Here is a 20,883-nt window from a genome sequence, read left to right as displayed (position 1 = left end):
AGGCCTACTGCGCACCACATGCACACCATTAACTCCCTCTGGGAATATTATCACAGATTCTTCTTTTTTTCTTTTTTCTCTCTGGGTAGCATTATGATGATCAAGCTGGACCATGACAATGCGCGCCGTGTGTGTCTGACGTAGGCTGGCGGAGGAGAAAAACAGACAACACAGAGATAGAAGGACAAGGAAATATTTATATATAGGCTGTAGGTAACCTATGTATGACGAAGAAATAGCGGGTGGTTATTTTCAGCAGTGCTTCACACAGACGGAGGCAGAGCAGTAATGTATGTATAACGAGCGGTGGACTGAGGATGCACAATAGAGCATCTCACACACCGTGTTTAATTGCGGATTAGAGCAGGGGGAGGAGGAGAAGAGAGAGAGAGAGGAGGGGGCTGGAAAGCACAACAAGGAAGGCAAGGAGACGCTCTTTATTATTGGGAGAAAAGCGGAGGGGGGAGACACAGACAGCGTGAGCCCGGAGACGGCACAGACCGTGGCGGGGGTGACGGGAGAGAGGAGGACACCGACAGTCGGCAGCGTCGCTCGGATGGTGTTGTTGTTGCTCCGGACGCGGCGACGATGCGGCCACACTGCTGGGTGATGGTAGCGCTGGCGGGGATCATGTCGTACTTCAGCCCGGAGAGAGCCCTCGGAGCCCCGCAGAGGGAAGGTGAGCGGAGGAGGAGGGGGGTTAGAAAACCTGTCAGTGATGCCGGAGAAAGGAGGAGAGGGGGGGGGGGGATGTAGTCAGTTATGAAAAGGCCTCTTTACATGACTGTATTATCAGCTAGCCAGTATGACTGAGACATAATAACAATTATTATTGCATTAGGCTACGAGGCTGATTCCGTGGAGTGAGGCTGGTTTGGTGATGGGTAGGGTAGCCTACCAGATTTGCATGCAGTGATGAAAATATTGGGGGGGGGGGGGTTCGATCTACGGCCTCACATCGATGGCACTTTAAAACAGCATAGCCTGTGTGGATAGCAGGCTAAAACCGTTGGTCAGTGCGATACATTTAGTACACCCTCGGCTTTGCACAGGAGATAATTTAGCCTGCTGGCATCTTTATTTTTCTCAATCTGAATATGGCTTCTTCCCCAAGATCTGGCATCTGGAGTGTTGTGTTTTGTGTTATGTGTGCAGTCATTGTAGACTATTGGTGTATTGTTTTGATAAGAGCTGCTGGCACCGGGGCTGGTGGAAAAGGCCCTCTGTTGGGTTCCTATTTATATGCAGTGTCTGTCTGGACATATGTCTAGGGAAAGATGAAAGAATAGCACTGCACAGGAATTGTGCACCAGGATTGGAGCCACCAATTATATGTTTGTGGTGCATGTTTAGGGTACAACACTGCCAAAAGGCTCATTTAGTTCTCATATTTAGACCATGTTTTGCAAAGGCAAAGATTAACAATTAGCTGTGTTTACCTCTGTTTTATAGGCTAAAACTTAAGAGTGCCAGTTTTCTTTTAATTAGACATAACAGATTGTACCATTCAACAGTCTTTCATACAAAGATGGTTTTTATAGGCTGAACCCATTGTTACCTACCTTTGTGCATAATATGTTAAACAAGAGAAATTCTGTTCTGTTTTTTGAAACCTTTTTTAAACAAGAAAAACACAAGAAAAAAAGAGGTGCTAAAAGTGTTAATTGAAAGAAGGCCTACTAGATTTTTGTTGAATGCTGATCCTCTTTTTACAATTTATGAAGTTGGTCAATTTTTTAATATACTTTGAAATTTATGTATGCAGTGTTTACAATATTATGACCTTGTGAATGTATTTTTGGATTTGTATGAGGGACACAGAAAATGAAACTGCAACATTTAAAGACTACGCTAATAAAAGTTACATTACATACATTTTGTTTCAATATCATTGTTTATGTAACCCTTAAGCTATTATTGTTATTATTTATATTATTCTTATGTCCCCTAATGCATCCTATTTACTTCACAAGTTTATAGTTATTTGAGATTGTAAAACAGCTTTTTATATAATATAATGTAACATAATGCTTAAAATACCGCTTTGTTTACACAGGCTTAGAAAAGCTAGGCTATTGTTCTTTGAATATTCCTGTTTATGTTTAATACAAGATTCCTTATTTGTGTTAAGCGTGACACCTTCTGACTGTTTCCAAGTGTCGTTGTTCCTCTCTCGTCATCTGTCATAAGTGATATCATATTTAACATATTTTTTGGCTACAGTATTTATATGAAACCTATCGCTAATACCTGAAGGGTATTTAACCACCCTACCCTGCCCCTTTTCTTTTCTACAGATGGTTCACTTCCCACAATCGACTGCGTTGAGGTACAAATATCAAAATGTCCCGATCCCTCCCTCTCTCACCCGAGTAGTAAACCTTCCTGATTTGAGTAATTCTTTTCCAGTTTCCAACCCTTCCCAATTAGCGCTCCTTTTGACCTAAATGACAACTCCAGCCACCCCTCCCCTGCTTCTTAACCGTGTTTCCTGAGTGGAATGCCATTTCTGATATTCCCCCTTTCCCCATGCTTTTTTCCTTACTGGAATGGTATATTATCCCACTTTCAAACTGTAATGGTAGTCTCTTTTTTCTTTTACTGATTCAGACAACCGTTTTTTTTAAATCTTCAACTTAGTTTCTTTTCCTGCTTTTCCTCCCCAAATCCCTGATGCAAGCTGTCCATTGGGGTTCTCCACTGTGTCCCCAAACCTGCCGCTAAGAAAACGCTCCAATGGTTTCCCTCTAAACAAAACACCTGTGTAACACGATTTTACACTTCTGATTCAGTAATGTCTCTCCTTTCCTTCTCACTGACTCAAACCTAACAGTTTGTCCCCCTTATATTTCTGCATTAAATACTTTCCTCCCTTGTATTTTCTTCCTGTCGTCCTCTTAGTATCTCAGACCAGAGCTGCATCCCTCTCTCCTCCACCCTACGTCATCATCCTCATCTCTTGCTCGGGGCTAGTCTCTTTTGTTTTGCTGCTCCTGACCTGCCTGTGCTGTAAGAGAGGAGGAGTGGGGTTCAATGTAAGTCTTCAACATGTAAGAAATCTATTCACCTCTATCTGCTTTTGTTGTTTGTTTGTTGTGGTCACACCTTTTGTGCACGCCTGTGTGGTTTGTATTTAAACTTGCCTTGATAAATTGCAGGAGGACTCAGTATGGAAATGGCAACAGGACTCAATAATTACAATTTAATGAACTAGAAATGGTCAATAATCATCTCTCAGTCTAATCTTGACTAAGCCTCCATCTTTTGACCTGACAGTGTGGTTGAGCTGGCAGACATGGTGTCATTAGTTCAGAATGGCTGCTTTCTCATTGTCTGCCCTTGATAATTACTGCTAAATCCAACCGTATTATTCAGTAACAGACTTTAGCTTATTTGAAAAATTTGAATCATGCCAGTGTTTTTCTGTGCTGTTGCGGCACAACCAGGAGTTTGACAATGCAGACGGGGAGGAGTGCTCTGGAGGCTCCAGTCCAATCCAGGAGGACAGCCTGTCGTCATGTCCCTCCCTCCCTGAGGTCTACACCTTGCCAGTCAGAGACCGACCCAACTGCCCCGCCCTGAAGGACGGAGCAGGTAACAACCCTAAACAACTCTCCTGTTTTCTGACTCACATTTGAGCAGAAAGCCCTCAAAACAGAGCTGAAATACTGTCCTTCACCAAACTCCCTCATGGTCTGTTGCCTGAGTCACTGATGTGGATCCATTAAAGGTCTCAAACCGAGTTTACAACCATTGTAGCATTGGACTCCCCACTGAAGTTCAATGTAGTGGAAACTGATCTGAGACAATTCTGCATCAGTGCTCCGTACAGGCAGGCCAGGTTGGGCATTTTGCCACAGACAGGGATGGTATCAGGAAGGGTAGCCTATTGTGTCATTCATTAAAGTTCCCCTTCACTCAGAAATATGTTTTGCTTATTGTTATTGATTTTATGATTTTATTATTGTACATCACAATATGTATGGAAACAAATCATGGTTCATTTAACGCAAATGTGGTGTGGAAACATGAAACCGATTGAGTTTTCAATGAAGTAGGAGACATTTTGTGTCCAGTAGCTAAACTTTAAAAAACATAGCAGATTCATAGTTCTAGATTTTTCAACAAAAGAAAATAAGAGTATATGCATCATTTCTACTAGTGGTTGAGTAGGTAATTTAACTTTTGAGGGAAAACAACATCAAATTATTATTCAAAGCAGAATATTTGTATGTCTTGCAACATGTCTGGAAGGGATCTTTAATGTTTTGGGGATGGCTGTAGTAGCTGTGTGCAAAGTGAATTTTGCTCCTGATTTGATGCCATAAAAGAAAATCAGATGTTGATGTGTGGGACCCTGATCTTATTTTTTAATTTTCCTTCTTTTTTACAGACTCCAAATCTAAGTGCTTTAAAAGACACGCTTTGAACTATCTTCAAGAGATAGGAAATGGCTGGTTTGGGAAGGTAAGATGATTGCATCAGGAGTTTTTACTCCAAATAGTTTTTTGCTTGTCTTCTTATCTTGGGCACTCTCCGATATTATTGCCCATTGATCTCTCCTAGGTGATTCTGGCTGAAGTGCTGTGTGACTGCAGCTCCTCTCAGGCCGTGGTAAAGGAGCTGCGTGTCAGTGCCAGCCCTCTGGAGCAGAGGAAGTTCTTGGCCGAGTCTGAGCCGTACAGGTGGGAGAAACTGCTGAAACTTTGGTAGCCATTTTGGAGGCAACTTTTGCTTAACAACAACCACTGTGGCCTATTTGATAATAGTAAGTTTATTATAACAGTAACACAAGTAGAAATAATTATTCATTCAAAAGTCATTGAAATGACTCTATGAATCTATCTAACATTGGCTAACATTAGCCACCATAAGCTACTGGTCATACCAGACCAAGTAAGGCTGAATCAACATAACCTGTGTGTATTTAGTTGATGAAAGGGTACATTTTGTTGTTTATTAAATCACTTCAACTATTGATCAAAGTAGAAACAATATGTCTGGCTTGAATTGTACCTTTTCACACTATGAAAATAGTGTTTTAATGTTTTGTTGTGTACTTAGGCAGTAATGTTACCGCAGGTAGATGGTAATAACACTTGGGGCACTGAACCGACTTACGTACGCACAAGCACACACGTGCACACACACGCACACACACACGCACACACACACACACACACACATGCGCACACACACACACACACAAATATACACTCACAAAGAGTAATTTTCAAACACATTTATATGCTGTTTACAACTGATATTTCCTCTGCTTATACTGAGGCACAAACCCTCCCCTTGTCCTGAAATATTTTGTGTGTCTGATGTAAACACGCCTACCCAACAAAAAGCAAAACACACAAAACACCAATATCCTTTTTTCTATTTTCCAGCATTCACTTACACTTCATTTGGCTTTGCTGCAGTGCCTCTTCGTTTTCTCTATCTCTACTTTCATCTTGGTGATACAAAGACCGCCAGCTCATTACTATCTATCTATCTATCGATCTATCGATCTATCGATCTATCTATCTATCTATCTATCGATCTATCTATCAATAGATAGCTAGATAATTACTGCAATTTATCCTGTATCAGTATTTGTCTTTTACTGTCCTGTAATCTATCTGTTTATCTGGTTTCTCCCTTTTCCTTCAGGAGCCTTAAACATCCCAACATCCTTCAGTGTTTGGGGCAGTGCAGTGAGAACATCCCCTTCCTCCTGGTTATGGAGTTCTGTCAACTTGTGAGTACAAAGGGGGATGTATCATGAAAAACTCACTTTTTCAGTGCTTGTGCAGTGTGCCCAAAACATGTGGGTTATTAGGCAATCATTCATTATGAGAGAAATAATGTGTTTGTAGCACATTAAAGCATGTAAACATGTTCTAGTAGAAACCCAAAAATACAAGTATGACCCTGGAAATGAGCATGATATGTCTCCTTTAAATATTGGACAAAAGTAAAATGAATATTTTGTTGTGACTTAAACGTAACTGTAACTCCCCTTGGATTTATTGACCCAGAAGCAGAGAGTTTTGAACTGGTGTCAATTTATTTCTTCCTCTTAAAACGGGGACCAGGCACTGAGCACCATGAACACCGTGAAAACTACAGAAGAAATCAGAAGAAATACAAAATATTTCTATGTAGCTGCCCAAATAATTTGCACATAAATCATGTTCACATATTAATCATGTTTACACCCAATACAAATCATTTTAACATTGAACTAATAGTCCATATGAAGTATGAAATGAAAAACGTTACCTAAGCTATTATTACAAATAAAATGTCATATTAAAATACTTAAAAATGCGGTTTTATTGGCATTAAATCTATTATGTTCCACCTCTGTAGCAGTTTGCACCAAATGTTAATGTTATTTCCACCAGGTCTTTACTTAATTTACTCCTTGTTTCAATGTCGTTTTATGTGGGTATCTGCATATTGTTCGCTGCAGGAATGATTAATATTAGAATTATAGTATATCCGGATTCACTTAAATATGCTTTGCATTGGAACAGTTGGTTTGTTTTGCTTACTTCATCTAACTTAATCACTGACTGATTAAGAAAACCATATGAGTGGACTCTCAGGACGGACAAAGACGCAAGCAGATCAATTCCAGCAAGAGAAGCCAAACAACACTGGGAGCTTCGTAGACTGCTAATATTCTGTATGATAAAGTTGCTATTGTTCTTTTCTCGTAGATATTTTCCATCCTTAGAATAGTCCTCATTTTATTTTAGCCCTTCCCGAAGCACAACTTACTAATACAAAGGCAGCCAACTCATTACCAATTCCCCTGCTTCTTTTGAGGCTCTGTGATGGAAAACACCTAAAAAGGGACTTATTTAATGCAGAAGTCATAAATATTCTCTTTGCCTATACGATGTTGCCTGTGACTTTTATGTCTGTTTTTGGAGAAGGGCACAATCACTTGGCACGTAGACTGATGGTCGAGCTGGCATTAAGTCATCTTCTACTTAAGTCTGCTTGCAATTCACTGCTTGTGTTATTGTTTTGGTGTGCAATTAGGGTGACCTGAAGAGGTATCTGAGAGCCCAGCGCAAGTCAAATGGGATGACCCCTGACCTGCCGACTCGGGACCTGTTGACTATTCAGAGAATGGCTTTTGAGATTACCTCCGGTCTGCTGCATCTCCATGACAACAATTACATCCACAGGTCAGTCATGAAATTCACTTCTGTACATTATCAGGACCCGAGTCTTTGACCAGATTTGACCTCTTAAATAGAAACCGTGTGTACCTCTGTCAATGTGGATGATTGTTGGAGGGTGTATTTTATTCTCTGCAGTGATCTTGCTTTAAGAAACTGTCTGCTGACCTCAGACCTCACTGTTAGGATAGGCGACTATGGTCTTTCACACAACCATTATAAGGTACGTGGGTGTTTGCTTGTATTTCTCTGAAAAAATAAACCAAACATACAATCGATTCATGATCTATTCATGTAATCCTATATTTTACATTTTGGGAAGTGTAAAAGCACTTTTGTCATGCAAATAATCACATTAAAAAATGTTTCTTTGGTATAAAAACAATTCATGTTTTATGTCTATGTGAAGGAGGACTATTACCTAACTCCAGACAAGCTATGGATCCCACTACGTTGGATTGCTCCTGAGCTGCTGGAGGAGTACAGAGGCTCTCTCATTGTTACTGACCAAACCAAGACAAGCAATGTGTGGTATGTTTTAGAGCTGTCACAGCTGTTTATAAAAAGTGCAAATCAGGCTGGTTAGGGGTTAGGGTTGTAATCTATCTGGTGTCTGGTAGTAGTTGGGTAAGTACATCTGTACATTCTAATCCAATCCAATGCAACAGCTCAGCCATATATTCTATCTTTACAAAAATATTGATATTGAGTTTTGATTAAAACTGTCAGAGAGGTGTTTATTTCACAAAAAGTTTATTTGTTGTGTTATAGGTTGTAGTTTGCAGTGGTGTTAAACTGGGCTGCATCATGTTGAAATGTGTTAAATGTGTTGTGGGGTGGGCAAAACCTGTGAAACACCTACGAGCTCAATAAAGAACAGATTTACAAACTGAATTAACAACTTAGTTTGAAAAAAAATGGCGAATATGAGCTTTGTAAAGGTAGAATAGGTTGCAGAGATACTACTATAGATGTACTGAATTACATTGGGTTAAATAGATGTGTGGCGGTCTCTAGCTCACCCAATAAGAGCGTTCGCCCCATGTTGGCTGAGTCCTGCAGCGGCCCTGTTCGAATCCGACCTGCGGATCTCTGCTGTGTGTCATCCCCCATCTCTCCCCTTTCCTGTCTATCCACTATCTAACAAAGGAAAAAAACACCTGAATGATGATCTTTAAAAAGATTAAATAGATGTGCCTTTAAAGTGGCCCAAGATCGTATATTGTACATACATTGTTATGCTAGTCTCCATTGGCACTGATTGTATTATTCACTTATTAAACCAGTATGGGTGAAAATAGACCAGCAGTGCTTGTCAAAAAACAGCCCATACAACAAAACGCTTGTTATCTGAGGAAAACAAAGTACACTTTCTAATGCCTATGCCATTGAAATATTTTTGTTCTGATCAGTGAATTGTAGTGTACAGTAGTGTTACAAGTGTATTGAAACTGCAAATAATCTGAAATGCTCTTTGTAGAGTCTTCTTTGTAGTCTCATTTAGTTCTTTTATTTGGCCCACTATCTTAAATTTTTTTGAAGGTTAAATGGATGCTGAAACACCAAGGCAGTTGTTTTGAAATGTTTCTCAAACAAATCATACCACAAGAACTTACATAAGCCTACCTTTAAAGATCAGTATGACCTTAATTTTGCTGAAGCAGAATTTAAAAGTCCAGTAATATCAGAAGGAGTGATGGAAGAACAAGACCCCAAGCTGGACTGAACCCTCCCTCTGCTATTACAACTCCACTTCCATTTGTTTTGTAGAATGAACCAACAAGAAAACATTGTGGGAACAGAATACACAAGTAGGGGAAGAGTACTCTTTGCTCTTGCAGAGGCAATGGCATCATAAGTCTCAGTCTTGTTTGATTTTAATTTAGAGCTCTGCATAAAACAAAGTGTTGCTGTAAAAGCATTACATAACAAAACACTAAGAGGTCTGTGAAGGTCTGTCTCTCACAGTTTCTACATCTTCTTTTCCTCCAGGTCCATGGGGGTGGTTATATGGGAGCTGTTTGAGTTTGGCTCTCAGCCCCACAGACACCTGAGTGACGAAGAAGTGCTGACCTTCGTCATCAGGGAGAGACAGATCACCCTGGCCCAGCCCAGACTCAAACTCTCCCATGCAGACTACTGGTCAGTACTCATCCACTAAGTGGAGTTTTGCAGAAATTATGATAATGCAAACACAAAGGGACAAGCCCTACTTATGTCTCTCCAAACGTAATTCCTCTGTGTTTCTCTCCTGTCCTCAGGTATGAGATCATGCAGTCCTGCTGGCTACCTCCTTCTCAACGCCCTTCTGTAGCAGAGATATTCCTCCTCCTCTCCTCCCTCCTGGCCGCTGAGCGAGGAATGGCAAGAGGGAGTGTTGGGGAAGAAGATGAAGAGGATGAGGAATATGAGGAGGGCAGAGGAAGGAGAGGAGAGAGCGAGGCGTCGTTTGAAAGACGCTGGGACTTACTCCGTCCACCTGCTTTCCAGGCCGCAGCAAACGAGCGGCAAAGGGAGAGAGAGTACGGCAGGGAAGACAACTCCTACCCCCTACTGGACCCTGTGGGGAACTGTATCACTCCATCCTCGTCTGAACTGGATGACATCCTGACAGTGACTGAAACCAGCAAAGGCTTGAACTTTGAGTATTTTTGGGAAAAAGCTCATGCCAGACAAGGCTACAAACCTCTTCCTCCCCCTCAGCCAATCCCGACTGTGAACAATAATCACAGACAGTCTCTAGACACTCCCACTGTGGTCCCAGTGATAAGCGCCCGAAGCCCCTCCCTCGCCAGCGAGTACTACATCAGATTAGAGGAGCACACTCCCCAGGATAAGTCGCCAACTCTTAAAGGGAAGACTCAGTCCTCTTTTCGCTCTGACTTGATCTGCCCTGGAGACATGGAACTGGTGGAGATTCGCAGTGGAATGCTGGGAAAAGATAGAGTCCCTTATTATTCTTCTGACAAGTGTAGAAAGGGCCTCCAGACTGTCAGATCAAGCGAGGTCCAACTTCTGGTCCCCAACACAGGTGTGGCTGAATTCAGAGACACTTCAAGCAGAGTGACTGACTTCTCAGTAGTTGATTTAGGGGACGATGATGAAGAGGAGAAGAGGAGTAGTGAGGCAGACAAAAAATCCTCCATTAGTTCTCAAGCCCCGGTCCTTCCTCCCAAGCCTCGCTCTATGTCCATGTTGTCAGCCAACCACCTTCACTCACGCCCCCTCCCCGCCCCTCCACATGGTTATAGAGGACTGCCTCACTACAACATCAGTGGGAAAATCGAAACAGACCCCCATCACATGAGCAGCTGTCCATCTTCTACCTTTGATCACCTGGGGCTCCATCGGTCCCGTCAGACTCTACCCCCATCCCCGTCCCTCTCCCCTTCCCTTCCCCCATCAAGCCATCCCATTTACCCCCAATCTTCTCAAATGTGTCCCCCACCTCTCCCTCCCCACTCCAAATCACAAAGAAGCTGTCCCAGCTACAGCACAGCTGACACATATTCAAGTTACAGTAAGCCGCAGATGCAGAGATCCAAAAGAGAGCCACTATCTGGTGACTTGTCTGACAGGGAGGGTGGTAGCAGGCACTTAACATCATTGCACAACTCCAGGGAGACTTCTCGTTCTCGTACAAAAGACTTTGACTCTCCCGTTCGTCGAGAAAACCCATTGCGCCCAATTTATCGAAATTTACCCCGTCCTCAGCCAACAAACCCCCAACTTGACAGACAGTCTTCATCCAGTCCTACATACTCAGATGAGGATGACTCTCCCTTTATGTCCCCTGAAAGACCCAGCGGTGGGACTACTGTCCCTCACTCCAGCCTATCTGAAGATGCAGACCCAGCCAGTGCTGAGCTCTTCTCCAGGGGAATGAAAAGGACTCAGTCACGCCTAGACACCATCCTGCCAGCCATTTGGAGGGAAGATGCTGAACTTCATGCAGAACGTGTGGCCGCTGTCAAGAAATCCCCCATGCATCTCTTTCTGACGGAGATATCTAGTGTGTCTGAGTCTAGTGATTCCAAGTCAGAGGCTTCATGGGAGGTAGAGAAGGAGGAGAAAAGAGATGGAGAAAGATGGGGAAACTTTGTGCTTCCCAACAGAGGGATGCGCCGCTCCCAGTCGCTGATCACGGAGCTGGGGTCAGCAGGACAGTCATGGGGGCCAGAGAAATGCAACAACAGTACAGGAGCTGAAGAGGATGATACAACCCCTAAAGAATCATTCCAGCAGGATCTTTTTCTCACAGAGATCGATACAGGAAGGATGGACACCGATCCGGAGGGAGGATCAGAAACTGATCCAGTAAAATACCTCTATCCTTCGGGATCCAGATTACGGCCCTATGTCTGTGCTCCAGGCCTTCCCTCATACACTGAGGCTGAGGAAGCCTATTCAAAGGGTATACGGAGATCCCGCTCTCTCCTCTCTGAGGTCACCATTGGGAAGGAGGAGTCCGACCTGCAGCAGACTGAGAAGGACCCCCGGAGAACAGAAATGACCAGGGAGGAGTTCCTAAAGGAGATCCAATCAGCAGAGACCTTCCTGACTGAAATAATAACTAGACAAAACGCTGCCACAAACAGAAAGGAAGCAAACTCATCTTACTCTCCTACTCCACTGTCTCCTGAATACGAGTCCATATGTATTGACCCAAGCTCTGCTCAGACCATCAGATTTCAGTCAGAGAGCTCCGTACGAGCATCCAACAAAGGCAAAGATGAAACACCAACTGAAGCTATCTATGCCCAAGTGACCAAGCGTGCTAAAAAGAGTGAGATAAAGGTTTCTATTAAACCTGAGATCCCAGTCCTGCATATAGGATCAAATAAACAACCTCTTAAACTGCACAGCGAAGGAAGCAATGCTGACCACTGCCAATCTGGAGAGTTTGTGTTTTCAGAAATCATGCCCAAAAACGGTCTCCTGCACAACCAAACACTTGCTTGTCAAAATGAAGAGGAGAGTTCAGACTGCCCAGCCTTACCTGCGAGAAGAGAAGAATCCAACACTGACCTAAAGCATGAGAACAAATCACTAATTACAAAAGAAACAGATACACCAAGGGCTGCTGTTCTAGGGAATGGTGAGGTAATGAACGAGGACCTACAGGCCAGCAGCCCTGAGAGAGCAGATCAAACATGCAGAAAGACAGATATCACTGACAAAGAAAAGTACCACACTGCAAAAGTTTCCAAAGTGGACTCTGTACACATCACAGAAGCTGATTTGGAGAATAATAGAAATAATGATGAGATGAAAAGAGAAAATTTACTTCGACACAATGACGCTGGGCAAGAAAATCCCTGTCACATTGCAGAAAAGGCACCCACTCCTGCTGCCACTCCGACCACTCCAGACTGGGACCCATCCTCTGATGTGTCCCTCATCACCCCCACCGACTCTGGCCTGTCACCTATGACTTCCAACTCAGCCGACTGTCTCACACCTAGTGACTCATGGACAAGTGGTGGAGGAGGAGTGGGAAGCGGCGGGTGGCGAGCTCTGGGAAATGAAACACCCCATCGCGACTCTGCGTATTTCTCAGACAGTGACTGGGAAGGGGACGGGATGAGCAGGAGAAGCAGTGATGGACTCATTGCATCCAGGCCAAACAGCGGTCGAGGAGGGGATCGGGGAACACTGACAGGGATAGAGGAAAAAACTGAGGAGGAGGGAGAGATGGGAGAAAAAAGCCCCTTTAGAAAGAGTATACAGATATCAGATATCAAAAGTGAAATTGGAGAAACTGTTGAGATGTGTGAGGAAATTAGTACTCTGTATCAACACGCTCCAGTGAATGCCGTCTCTCATCTAGGTGATGACCAAGATATTCTAAACAAAGGGCTGGAGTCAACACAGAAAGACAATTCTGGCATTTTCGAAAACAAGAGCAGCACCATGCTGTGTGATGATCCACAGGCCAAGGACTGTGTTGACTTAATTGATAAGTTGTTCTCAAAATTAGATGATGAGTCCCTGAAAAGGCTCCCACACAGCGGTGGGCATCCAATAGACAACAACTACACAGATGGCATCATCTCCCAGATAACAGATTGCAAATACCAGGACTCTGCAGCAACCGATTTAAATCTTCATTCCAAGAGCCTCGCTGAGACAAATATTTTGAGCAAGTCTGTGTCTGGCAGCCAGTCAAATGATTGCGCGTTGAGGCCCAGCAACAAAGATTACATAAGTGTTACAGAGACGGATATTGATATCTCTTCAATGAACTCCCTCAAATGTGGAAATGACACTGTAGATTCTGTAACAACATCCCAAGTTGACAATAGAGAGTCAAGGTTATCTAAACTGTACAGCATTCAAACTAGTGACACCAAACTCGGTGATGAAACCCCGTTAATAGTCAAGCCAAGCAATGATGGGAAGTCTGTCTATCATGAAGTTAGTGGTCTCATGTGTCCTTCTTGGACCGAGGAGGGTGTTGAAGAGGCTGAGGAACGCGAAGAGAGGCCTGGTCTGGACCACAATGAGCTTGGCCTGAGAAACCTGCGCTGCTCAGACGGCAACGAGGACAAGAAGGTAATGACAGAGACGGAGAAACAGCTGGCTGCTGCAGAGCTGAGTAATGCCATGAAGGAAAAGTCACCGCTGAGAGGGGCAGCAAGTCAAATAGACTATGGTAACAATGTGGATAGAGACTCCTTCGAGGGCCTGGATGTGAAGACTAAAGAATTATGGAGCGCTATGGAGGAGGATGAGGAACTTTCCGGATCTGCTGTCGTTAGGGGAGAGATGGACTGCCACCGTTTTTCACAGTCAAGTGACTTACGCTTGTGGCCTGATGAAAATGACCAGTGGGCCTCTCCAGAGAGGAGGTGCCACGACATGGAACTGAGATCTGAATTTTTCTCTGGGTTCAGTAATAAGGCCTGGGAGGTGGGGGAGAGGCTTGTTGTAGGTCAGGAGTTTTGGGAGACTGAAGAAAACAATGAACTTGCAGGAAGGGAACTGCACCCTGCCATCTTGGAGGGCTGCGAAGAAACCTGGAATGATGAAACACAAGGACTTGCTGGTAATCTTGCCATTAAGGCAAGGTGGGACTCTGCAGATGGCGATGACCAACAGGCTGTCCAAGTGGTAGACATACAACAAGAGGAAAATATTGAGGACCTCGGTGGACTTGGCAGTTTTAACAAAGACCTGAAAAGGGAAATCTCAGATATCGAAGTAGAGAACATAGAAATCCCAGAGCAGGAGCAAGCAGAGGGGCTGACTTCGTCATGCACAGGGACAGACAGAGATAGGGAAGGTCTGCTAGACTCCACAGAGATACAGGAAAATCCAAATTTTAACAGATGGCCTCAGAATCCCCTCTGCATGATCCAAATAGAGGGACAAACATCAGCCGTGGATGTTGCCGAAGGAATAGCCTCTAATTTAGAGAACTGTTTCAGTCACACTTTAGAGAGCTCAAATGTATCTATTTGCATCACCGAAGCTCCTCACGAGAACTTTTCAGACCTGGAAAATGTGGAATCAGGCGCGGATTCAGATGCTGAAATGAGATCATGGCTTGCTAGGCAACATACAGAAGAGACTGTAAGCATTGTGAACAAAGAAGAGGATTACAGAGACATGCCCCTTCCCCTCAATCCCATCTTTTGTCCCAGTGAACTTGATGAGCAGGAGATAGATCAGTCATATCCACAAGTAGACAATTTCAGCTCAGTAGATTTTCCTAGTCCTCCACCAAGCGTAGACCTAGATGTGCAAGATGATAAATTGGAGAGTTTAGACGACTCTTTTCCTAGTCCACCACCATCTGTAATAGAGACAGAGGAGTTTATTAGTCACATTAATCTTGAAGACTTTATTGCCAGCACTGAGACAGAGCCATATATTTCCCCAACTCACAGCGCAAATGTCTTAGAGCCTATTCTACAACAATCACCACCTACTACAACTCAAAGTAAAGGGATCTCAGCCAATCTGAACCTTCCCTCTGTGCATATAACACTGGCCGATGAGAGCAATCTTACATCCAACGTACAGGATGGACAAAATAATCTGTTCCAGAAAACATCATCTGCCAGCCCATCTTCACCCCAAGTTCCCATCAACAATCTCCCAGAATTACTGATTTCTGAGTGGAAAGATTTGGATGAGGAACCACTGGAGGATTTTGAAAAACTGGAACAACTGTGCTGCATATCTGGGGACGAGGAGGACTCTCTGGGCGACCTTTTTCTGGGGAACCTGGAGCTTCTAGAGTCTTTGAAGAAAACACCTGAGCAGAAGAGCACCAGTGTTGGTGATTGTGATACAGGTGAGGAGATATGTGGGTCTTCTACTCCTGAGGGGAGTCGGGTGAATATGATGGAGGACAGGATGTCTTATAACTCTGATAAACTGGCAGAGTCTACACCAAATATGATCCTGGATTTCCAAGAGGAGAAGAACGATGGGCAGAAATCACCAGGCAAAACGTCTGATGTCAAAGACCAGGGATCTCTCTCTAAGTTGACAACAAAGAATGGCCTCATGATGCAGGTAAGCATGTTTTCTTGTGTTTTTGTTGTTGTAAGAGTGCTCCCTGTATTACCTATCTTATCTTTCTCATCCCTCTTTTGTTGCTTCAGGTGTGTGAGGAGAGGCTGCAGTTCTCCCTCAGTGAAAATGTGAAAACAAATGTGCTCTGGGGGTCTACTGTTAAAGACACAGTGATGCTCCGGCCCTGGGGGGAACACATCACAGAAAACAGCAGCGAGCTGGTCACTGTGAAAGAACAACAAGAGGATGAAAGGTATGAAAAAGGCTGAACTTGGAAATCCAAGTTTATGTTAAAGGGTCGATTCACCCAAATTACTATTCATTATTTTCTTACATTCCTTTATAGTGGTATTTTATGAAGCCATCAAAGTCCTGAAAGAGGATTTTCACCCCCCGTTATTTACAAAAAGTAACAAGAATACTGTATACATTTAAAATGTCAATTTTCAAAGCTGTGAGCAGCATAAATTAAATTAAAAAAAAAGATTAATAATACAAAATCTGGACAACTAAAATCCAAACTATCTGCATGGCTAGATACCACAAGGGGTAAGTGAAAAAAATATATTTTGGTAAACTAACCCTTTAATATTCATGTTTTAATGAATTGTTTTTTTGTGTTTTTGTTGTTGTTGTTGTAGCGAAGAGGAGCAGGAAAGTTCCCCCAGCATTAAGTCCCACACCAAGTCTGACGAAACTAAAGCTGAGCCGCTCACTGTGATTGAACGACATGAGGTCACAACCCCTCCACCTACTGCAAACCAGGCCATGAAAGGTAACCTTAGTGTTATACAGATTGCTTATTTTTTATGATTTTAATCATTAATTACAAACTGTTACATTTTGTTATTTTTTTTTATCAAAGTTTTTTCCCCCACCATTTTGCCACAGCCTAGTATTGAGCTTACCCTAATCATGAATGGCAGCATGGTGGGAAACACAGTTGACCGGGGGAACAGACTGCAACAAAAGAGTTTTATTGATGTACAGAGTAGACGGATAGGAAAAATATAAATGAGCTGAGACCCCTTTTTTCACACTATTTGTTTTGGGTTTTTCCGTTTGTTTTTTAAAACAGGACACAGAAAACTATGTAAAAATAAGAAAACTAACAAACAAACCAAAATGAAAAACAAACTATTGCATATTTAAGTGAATATCTTTAATCTAAAGAAAGAAAAGGTACAAATAGTGGATGTCAATAACCCCTTCGTCTGTAGAGGGTCTGCAAACCTTCATCCAAATCTTTAAAGAATTTTCTCTTCCCTACTCTCATTTTCACAGCAAAACTAGCTCGTCTGTCTCTCGCCCTCCCTCCTCTTGCTCTGACTCTTCCCCTTACCCCCACTGGTAAAGGAGGATTTGGGGATGGTGCGATTGGAAATCGGATCGGAAGACGAAGAGGTCTGTCCTCCGGAAGCGACCCTGACGATGAGGAGGAGGATGAGCAAGAGGACGAAAGCTCCCGGAGGGTGATAGTTGTCACTGAAACAGATGTGGACAAACGTGTCGGCCTGAGGAGTCTGCTGAAATCACCCAAGGAGCCGATGGACAGAGAGAAAGATAGAGGAAGAAATGTGTCCTTTTTTGATGATGTCACAATATATCTTTTTGATCAGGTATTTCCCGTACTTTGAATAACTGATGCATAGCAGATTGTTTTTGGTTGAACAAAACAAGCCTCATTTATTCTGTTTCAATACAACAGGAAACTCCAACCAATGAGTTGAGCAGTTCAGCGCCCACAAGTCCAGCCCCAGTGTCCGTCAAAAGCACCAAGTTGGATTTGCGTGGTAGGATCAAAAACATTGTAAACATCTAATCATCTCACATTCTTTATCAAATGCAGAATGTATCTCAATAACTACTGGGTAGATTGACATTAAATTCTGTATGGACATTCATCGTCCCCCGAAGACAAATCTTACTGACTTTAGTGATCTCCTGACTTCTTCTCTAGCACCACCATTAGGTTAACATTGAGTGAAATGTTTCTTCTTCTGTCATGATTTGACAAATTTGAGGATGGATCATCTCTTTCTTTTTACAATGTGTATTATCACTCAGTCCGCACCTTGAGCCGCAAAATGACGTAATAAAATCTGACAGCCACTGAATCATCCCCACACACTGAAATGGAAAACCCTTAGTTCAACCAGCTACTCTCCAAATATGCAGCCAGAATTAATCTTCTATAATTATCCCGCTCTACAGTGTGACATGTGGAACTGAGTGGCGACATAAATCCTGCGTTCAACAATGCAAGCCTAAGCTGTGTTTCTCAACACATTTTCATTTGCTCTCTTGACTTCCTCTCTCTATCTTGTACACTGATTACCTAATTTCACAGAATAATGAAAGTTTGGGCTCAGAGTTTTCCTTTGGGCTGTTCACATTTACAGAAATGCAAAATCTCCAAAATTAGATGCTTTCATGATCTTTCATAGGCCAGAAACGTCAAAGCCTTTAAAGAAGAGACTGTGTTCTCGTTGAGTTATTTTTAACTAAAAACTGTCTAGCATTGCTTCAATGTGATTGTATTTATAGATACAGATCATTAGTTCAATTTCTGAATTGTATTTGGTTTAGAGCTAATATCTTACTCCATTTCATGAAGCAGTCATGAACAGATTGTAAGACAGGCCCCTGGGCACAGATATGTAGAAGGCCCCCAACCTATCCAACATTAGAGTGACACCTGGACACATTCCAGGTTTCACCAGACCTTCTACAGGTGAACTCTCAGATGCTGCTGTTGGTTTAAAACCTGCACCTGAACTTCAGTATTTACTTCATACTGGAGATTGTATTCTGATTTAAATTACTTTAATTAAATTTAATTTAATTTTTTTATAGCGCTAAGTTATCTCAATGCCCTTTTCTTAGAATAGCAGGTCTAGACCGTACTCTGTGATGTTATTTACAGAAACCCAACAATTCCCACCAAGAGCAAGCACTAGGCGACAGAGGCAAGGACAAACTTCCTTTTAAGAGGCAGAAACCTCGAGCAGAACCATGGCTCAGGGTGGGCGGTCATCTTCCTCGACCGGATGGGGATGAAAGAGAGAAAAAAAGAGAGAGAGAGAAAAGAGAGAGAGACAGACAGACAGACAGACAAACAGAGAAGAGACAGAGAGAGAGAGAGAGAGATGGAGAACTGTAGCAGAGGGTGTTGAGCAGGAACATGGAGGCAGCAGGTGACTCCAACCAAAGATCCAGACTCCACAGCTCCAGAGCCGGAAACACCTGCAGGACGCAATAGGAAGAGACTAAAGGAGGAGTAAAGGAGGACTTTACTAATTGTAGTAAATATTTTAATGAAATGCTGTACCATACCTATGCTTTGCAACTTTAATCTGTGGGAAAATAATAAACAAAAACAATTGTTGTGTTGGGTTTGTTTGGCAACATCACAATACTCAGAGGATGTGGAACATAACCAACACAATCAGGACATCCCTACTTTTAAGTGAGCTCTATGACTTTCCAACAAGAAATGATATGATACATGAAACATTGTGTTGTAGTTTTACTTGTAAATTACTACTATGAACACTAATGACACAATGGAGGTAAAATGAAATGGTTCGGTGAAGCACAACTCACAACACATGCACCTTCACATAGTGATTGATTTTGTCTTTCTTTCCATCAGGGCCAAACACCAAAAGCAAAGACTCAAAAAGGAAAGAGAATTTATCAATCAAGCCAAGGTCGTCTGTGGGGGCCAAACCAGTGACATCATCGCGCTTCACCGTCAGCCCTGCCAACGACCCCCACATGGTGTGATGTCACATGTCATCGGGGGAACCTTTAGAGCTGAACCCTCTAGGACTGGCCAGTGAATTAACCCTGATAACCAGCCATTCACCCAGAGGCTATTTTTTTATTGAAGAGGCAACTGAAAGAATGAGACTTCTGTTCTAAAAGCTGGACACATTCCAGGTTTTACCAGCGACAGGATTTTGTATGACAGGGGTTGTTGTGCTCCTGCCTGCTACTATTTACAGAGTTTATTCATAGCCTTCAGCTACAAAAGTCTTTGGAAAAAGCAGCATAGGCTAGGAGAAGAGGAGCTCGGAGCTTTGTAAAATCTGAAACAGATTTGACAGCTATGCAGTGGGAGTCTTGCTGTGTACCAGATTACCTTCTCTTTTTCTTCTTCATTCTGTTGTAATTTTCCCCAGATGTGCGGGGAATGCACTTTCTTTGGTCATTCATCTGTCTATGTAAATGCTTGGATTTCAGCCCTCTCTTTATTAAGACGTTTTTTTCATTGCAGTCAGTCATTTGGTCTTGTAGGCAGCAGTTTGGAACAGAAATCGCTTGACTCCTGTATTTGAGAATACTTATTTGCATTTGTACAAAAATCATAATACAAGTGAATACAATATCATTTTAGAGCTGTTTACTTTTATAGATGTATTCTTAGACTGCACGAAAAATGAAACAAGCTATGCTTCTTTATACTTTTAGGTCTTAAAATGTTTCTATCATGTTAATTTATACTATATATATTTATTATACTTTATTTATTTATGTAAAGCCAGTTTCCATGCAATATTTTGTTTATTTGATTATTTATTTATTTATTTATTAATCGGCTTATTTATTTGCTTTCTGCCGTTATCAAATATTAACTAAGCTATAATTTGTTTGGGACAGAATGCATCTAGGTTATACCTTCTCTAAGATGTTCGTAACAAATAAATCAAAATATTTTCCCAAACGTCTCAATTGCTAAAAAAATATTTTGTATAAGTTTACTTCTTAATATATGCCAATCTGTATGGAACTATGTCCTGTAACGTGTCATTATTTTCCAATGTCTATGAATTTCTAGCTGTCTTGTCATTCTTTTACTTTGTTTAATGACCGTTAATGTAGCTTAGCATGAAAAATCAAAGCCTTTCATCAGTAAATAACTCCATATGTTTGTATATGTTCATTTACCCCATTTTCTACTAATAACAGTCCATCCTGCAGTCTAGGTCCAACTAGTCCATTTGTTTAGTCTGTTTAAATGTTGGTTTAGAACCTGTATTGTTTAAAGAACGGTTTTCAAGGGATAATGTATAAACAAGGGGAAATAAAAGCTACAAAATGTGAACCTCTTATTGAACTGTTTCATGACAATAAATCGTTTTGTTTGTAATCGTAAAGCGCTCTA

The 20,883-nt window shown here is 42.2% G+C and overlaps 1 protein-coding gene across 3 annotated transcripts; it reads left to right on the top strand.

Annotated features, from left to right (window-relative positions):
* Positions 1 to 79: 79 nt before the first annotated feature.
* Positions 80 to 20,823, top strand: si:dkey-40m6.8. Of its 3 annotated transcripts, none has more exons than XM_034873183.1 (16): positions 80 to 679; positions 2,902 to 3,035; positions 3,447 to 3,594; positions 4,394 to 4,467; positions 4,567 to 4,685; positions 5,662 to 5,749; positions 7,045 to 7,193; positions 7,326 to 7,410; positions 7,597 to 7,718; positions 9,180 to 9,329; positions 9,449 to 15,713; positions 15,803 to 15,966; positions 16,355 to 16,488; positions 16,998 to 17,332; positions 17,422 to 17,506; positions 19,369 to 20,823. In XM_034873183.1, exons 1-16 carry the CDS (start codon positions 589 to 591, stop codon positions 19,500 to 19,502), a joined length of 8,277 nt encoding a protein of 2,758 aa, XP_034729074.1. In that variant the 5' UTR covers positions 80 to 588; the 3' UTR covers positions 19,503 to 20,823. The 3 variants fall into 3 exon arrangements, with proteins under 3 accessions (XP_034729074.1, XP_034729073.1, XP_034729075.1); XM_034873182.1 differs by having other exon boundaries at positions 2,902 to 3,050; XM_034873184.1 differs by lacking the exons at positions 80 to 679; positions 2,902 to 3,035; positions 3,447 to 3,594; positions 4,394 to 4,467 and having other exon boundaries at positions 4,638 to 4,768.
* Positions 20,824 to 20,883: the final 60 nt, after the last annotated feature.

This window comes from Etheostoma cragini, chromosome 6 (assembly GCF_013103735.1).
Source record: "Etheostoma cragini isolate CJK2018 chromosome 6, CSU_Ecrag_1.0, whole genome shotgun sequence".
In the NCBI taxonomy this organism is placed as follows: Eukaryota; Metazoa; Chordata; class Actinopteri; order Perciformes; family Percidae; genus Etheostoma; species Etheostoma cragini.
The sequence above is the reverse complement of the archived record's forward strand: the minus strand, read 5'-3'. Positions and strand labels throughout refer to the sequence as shown.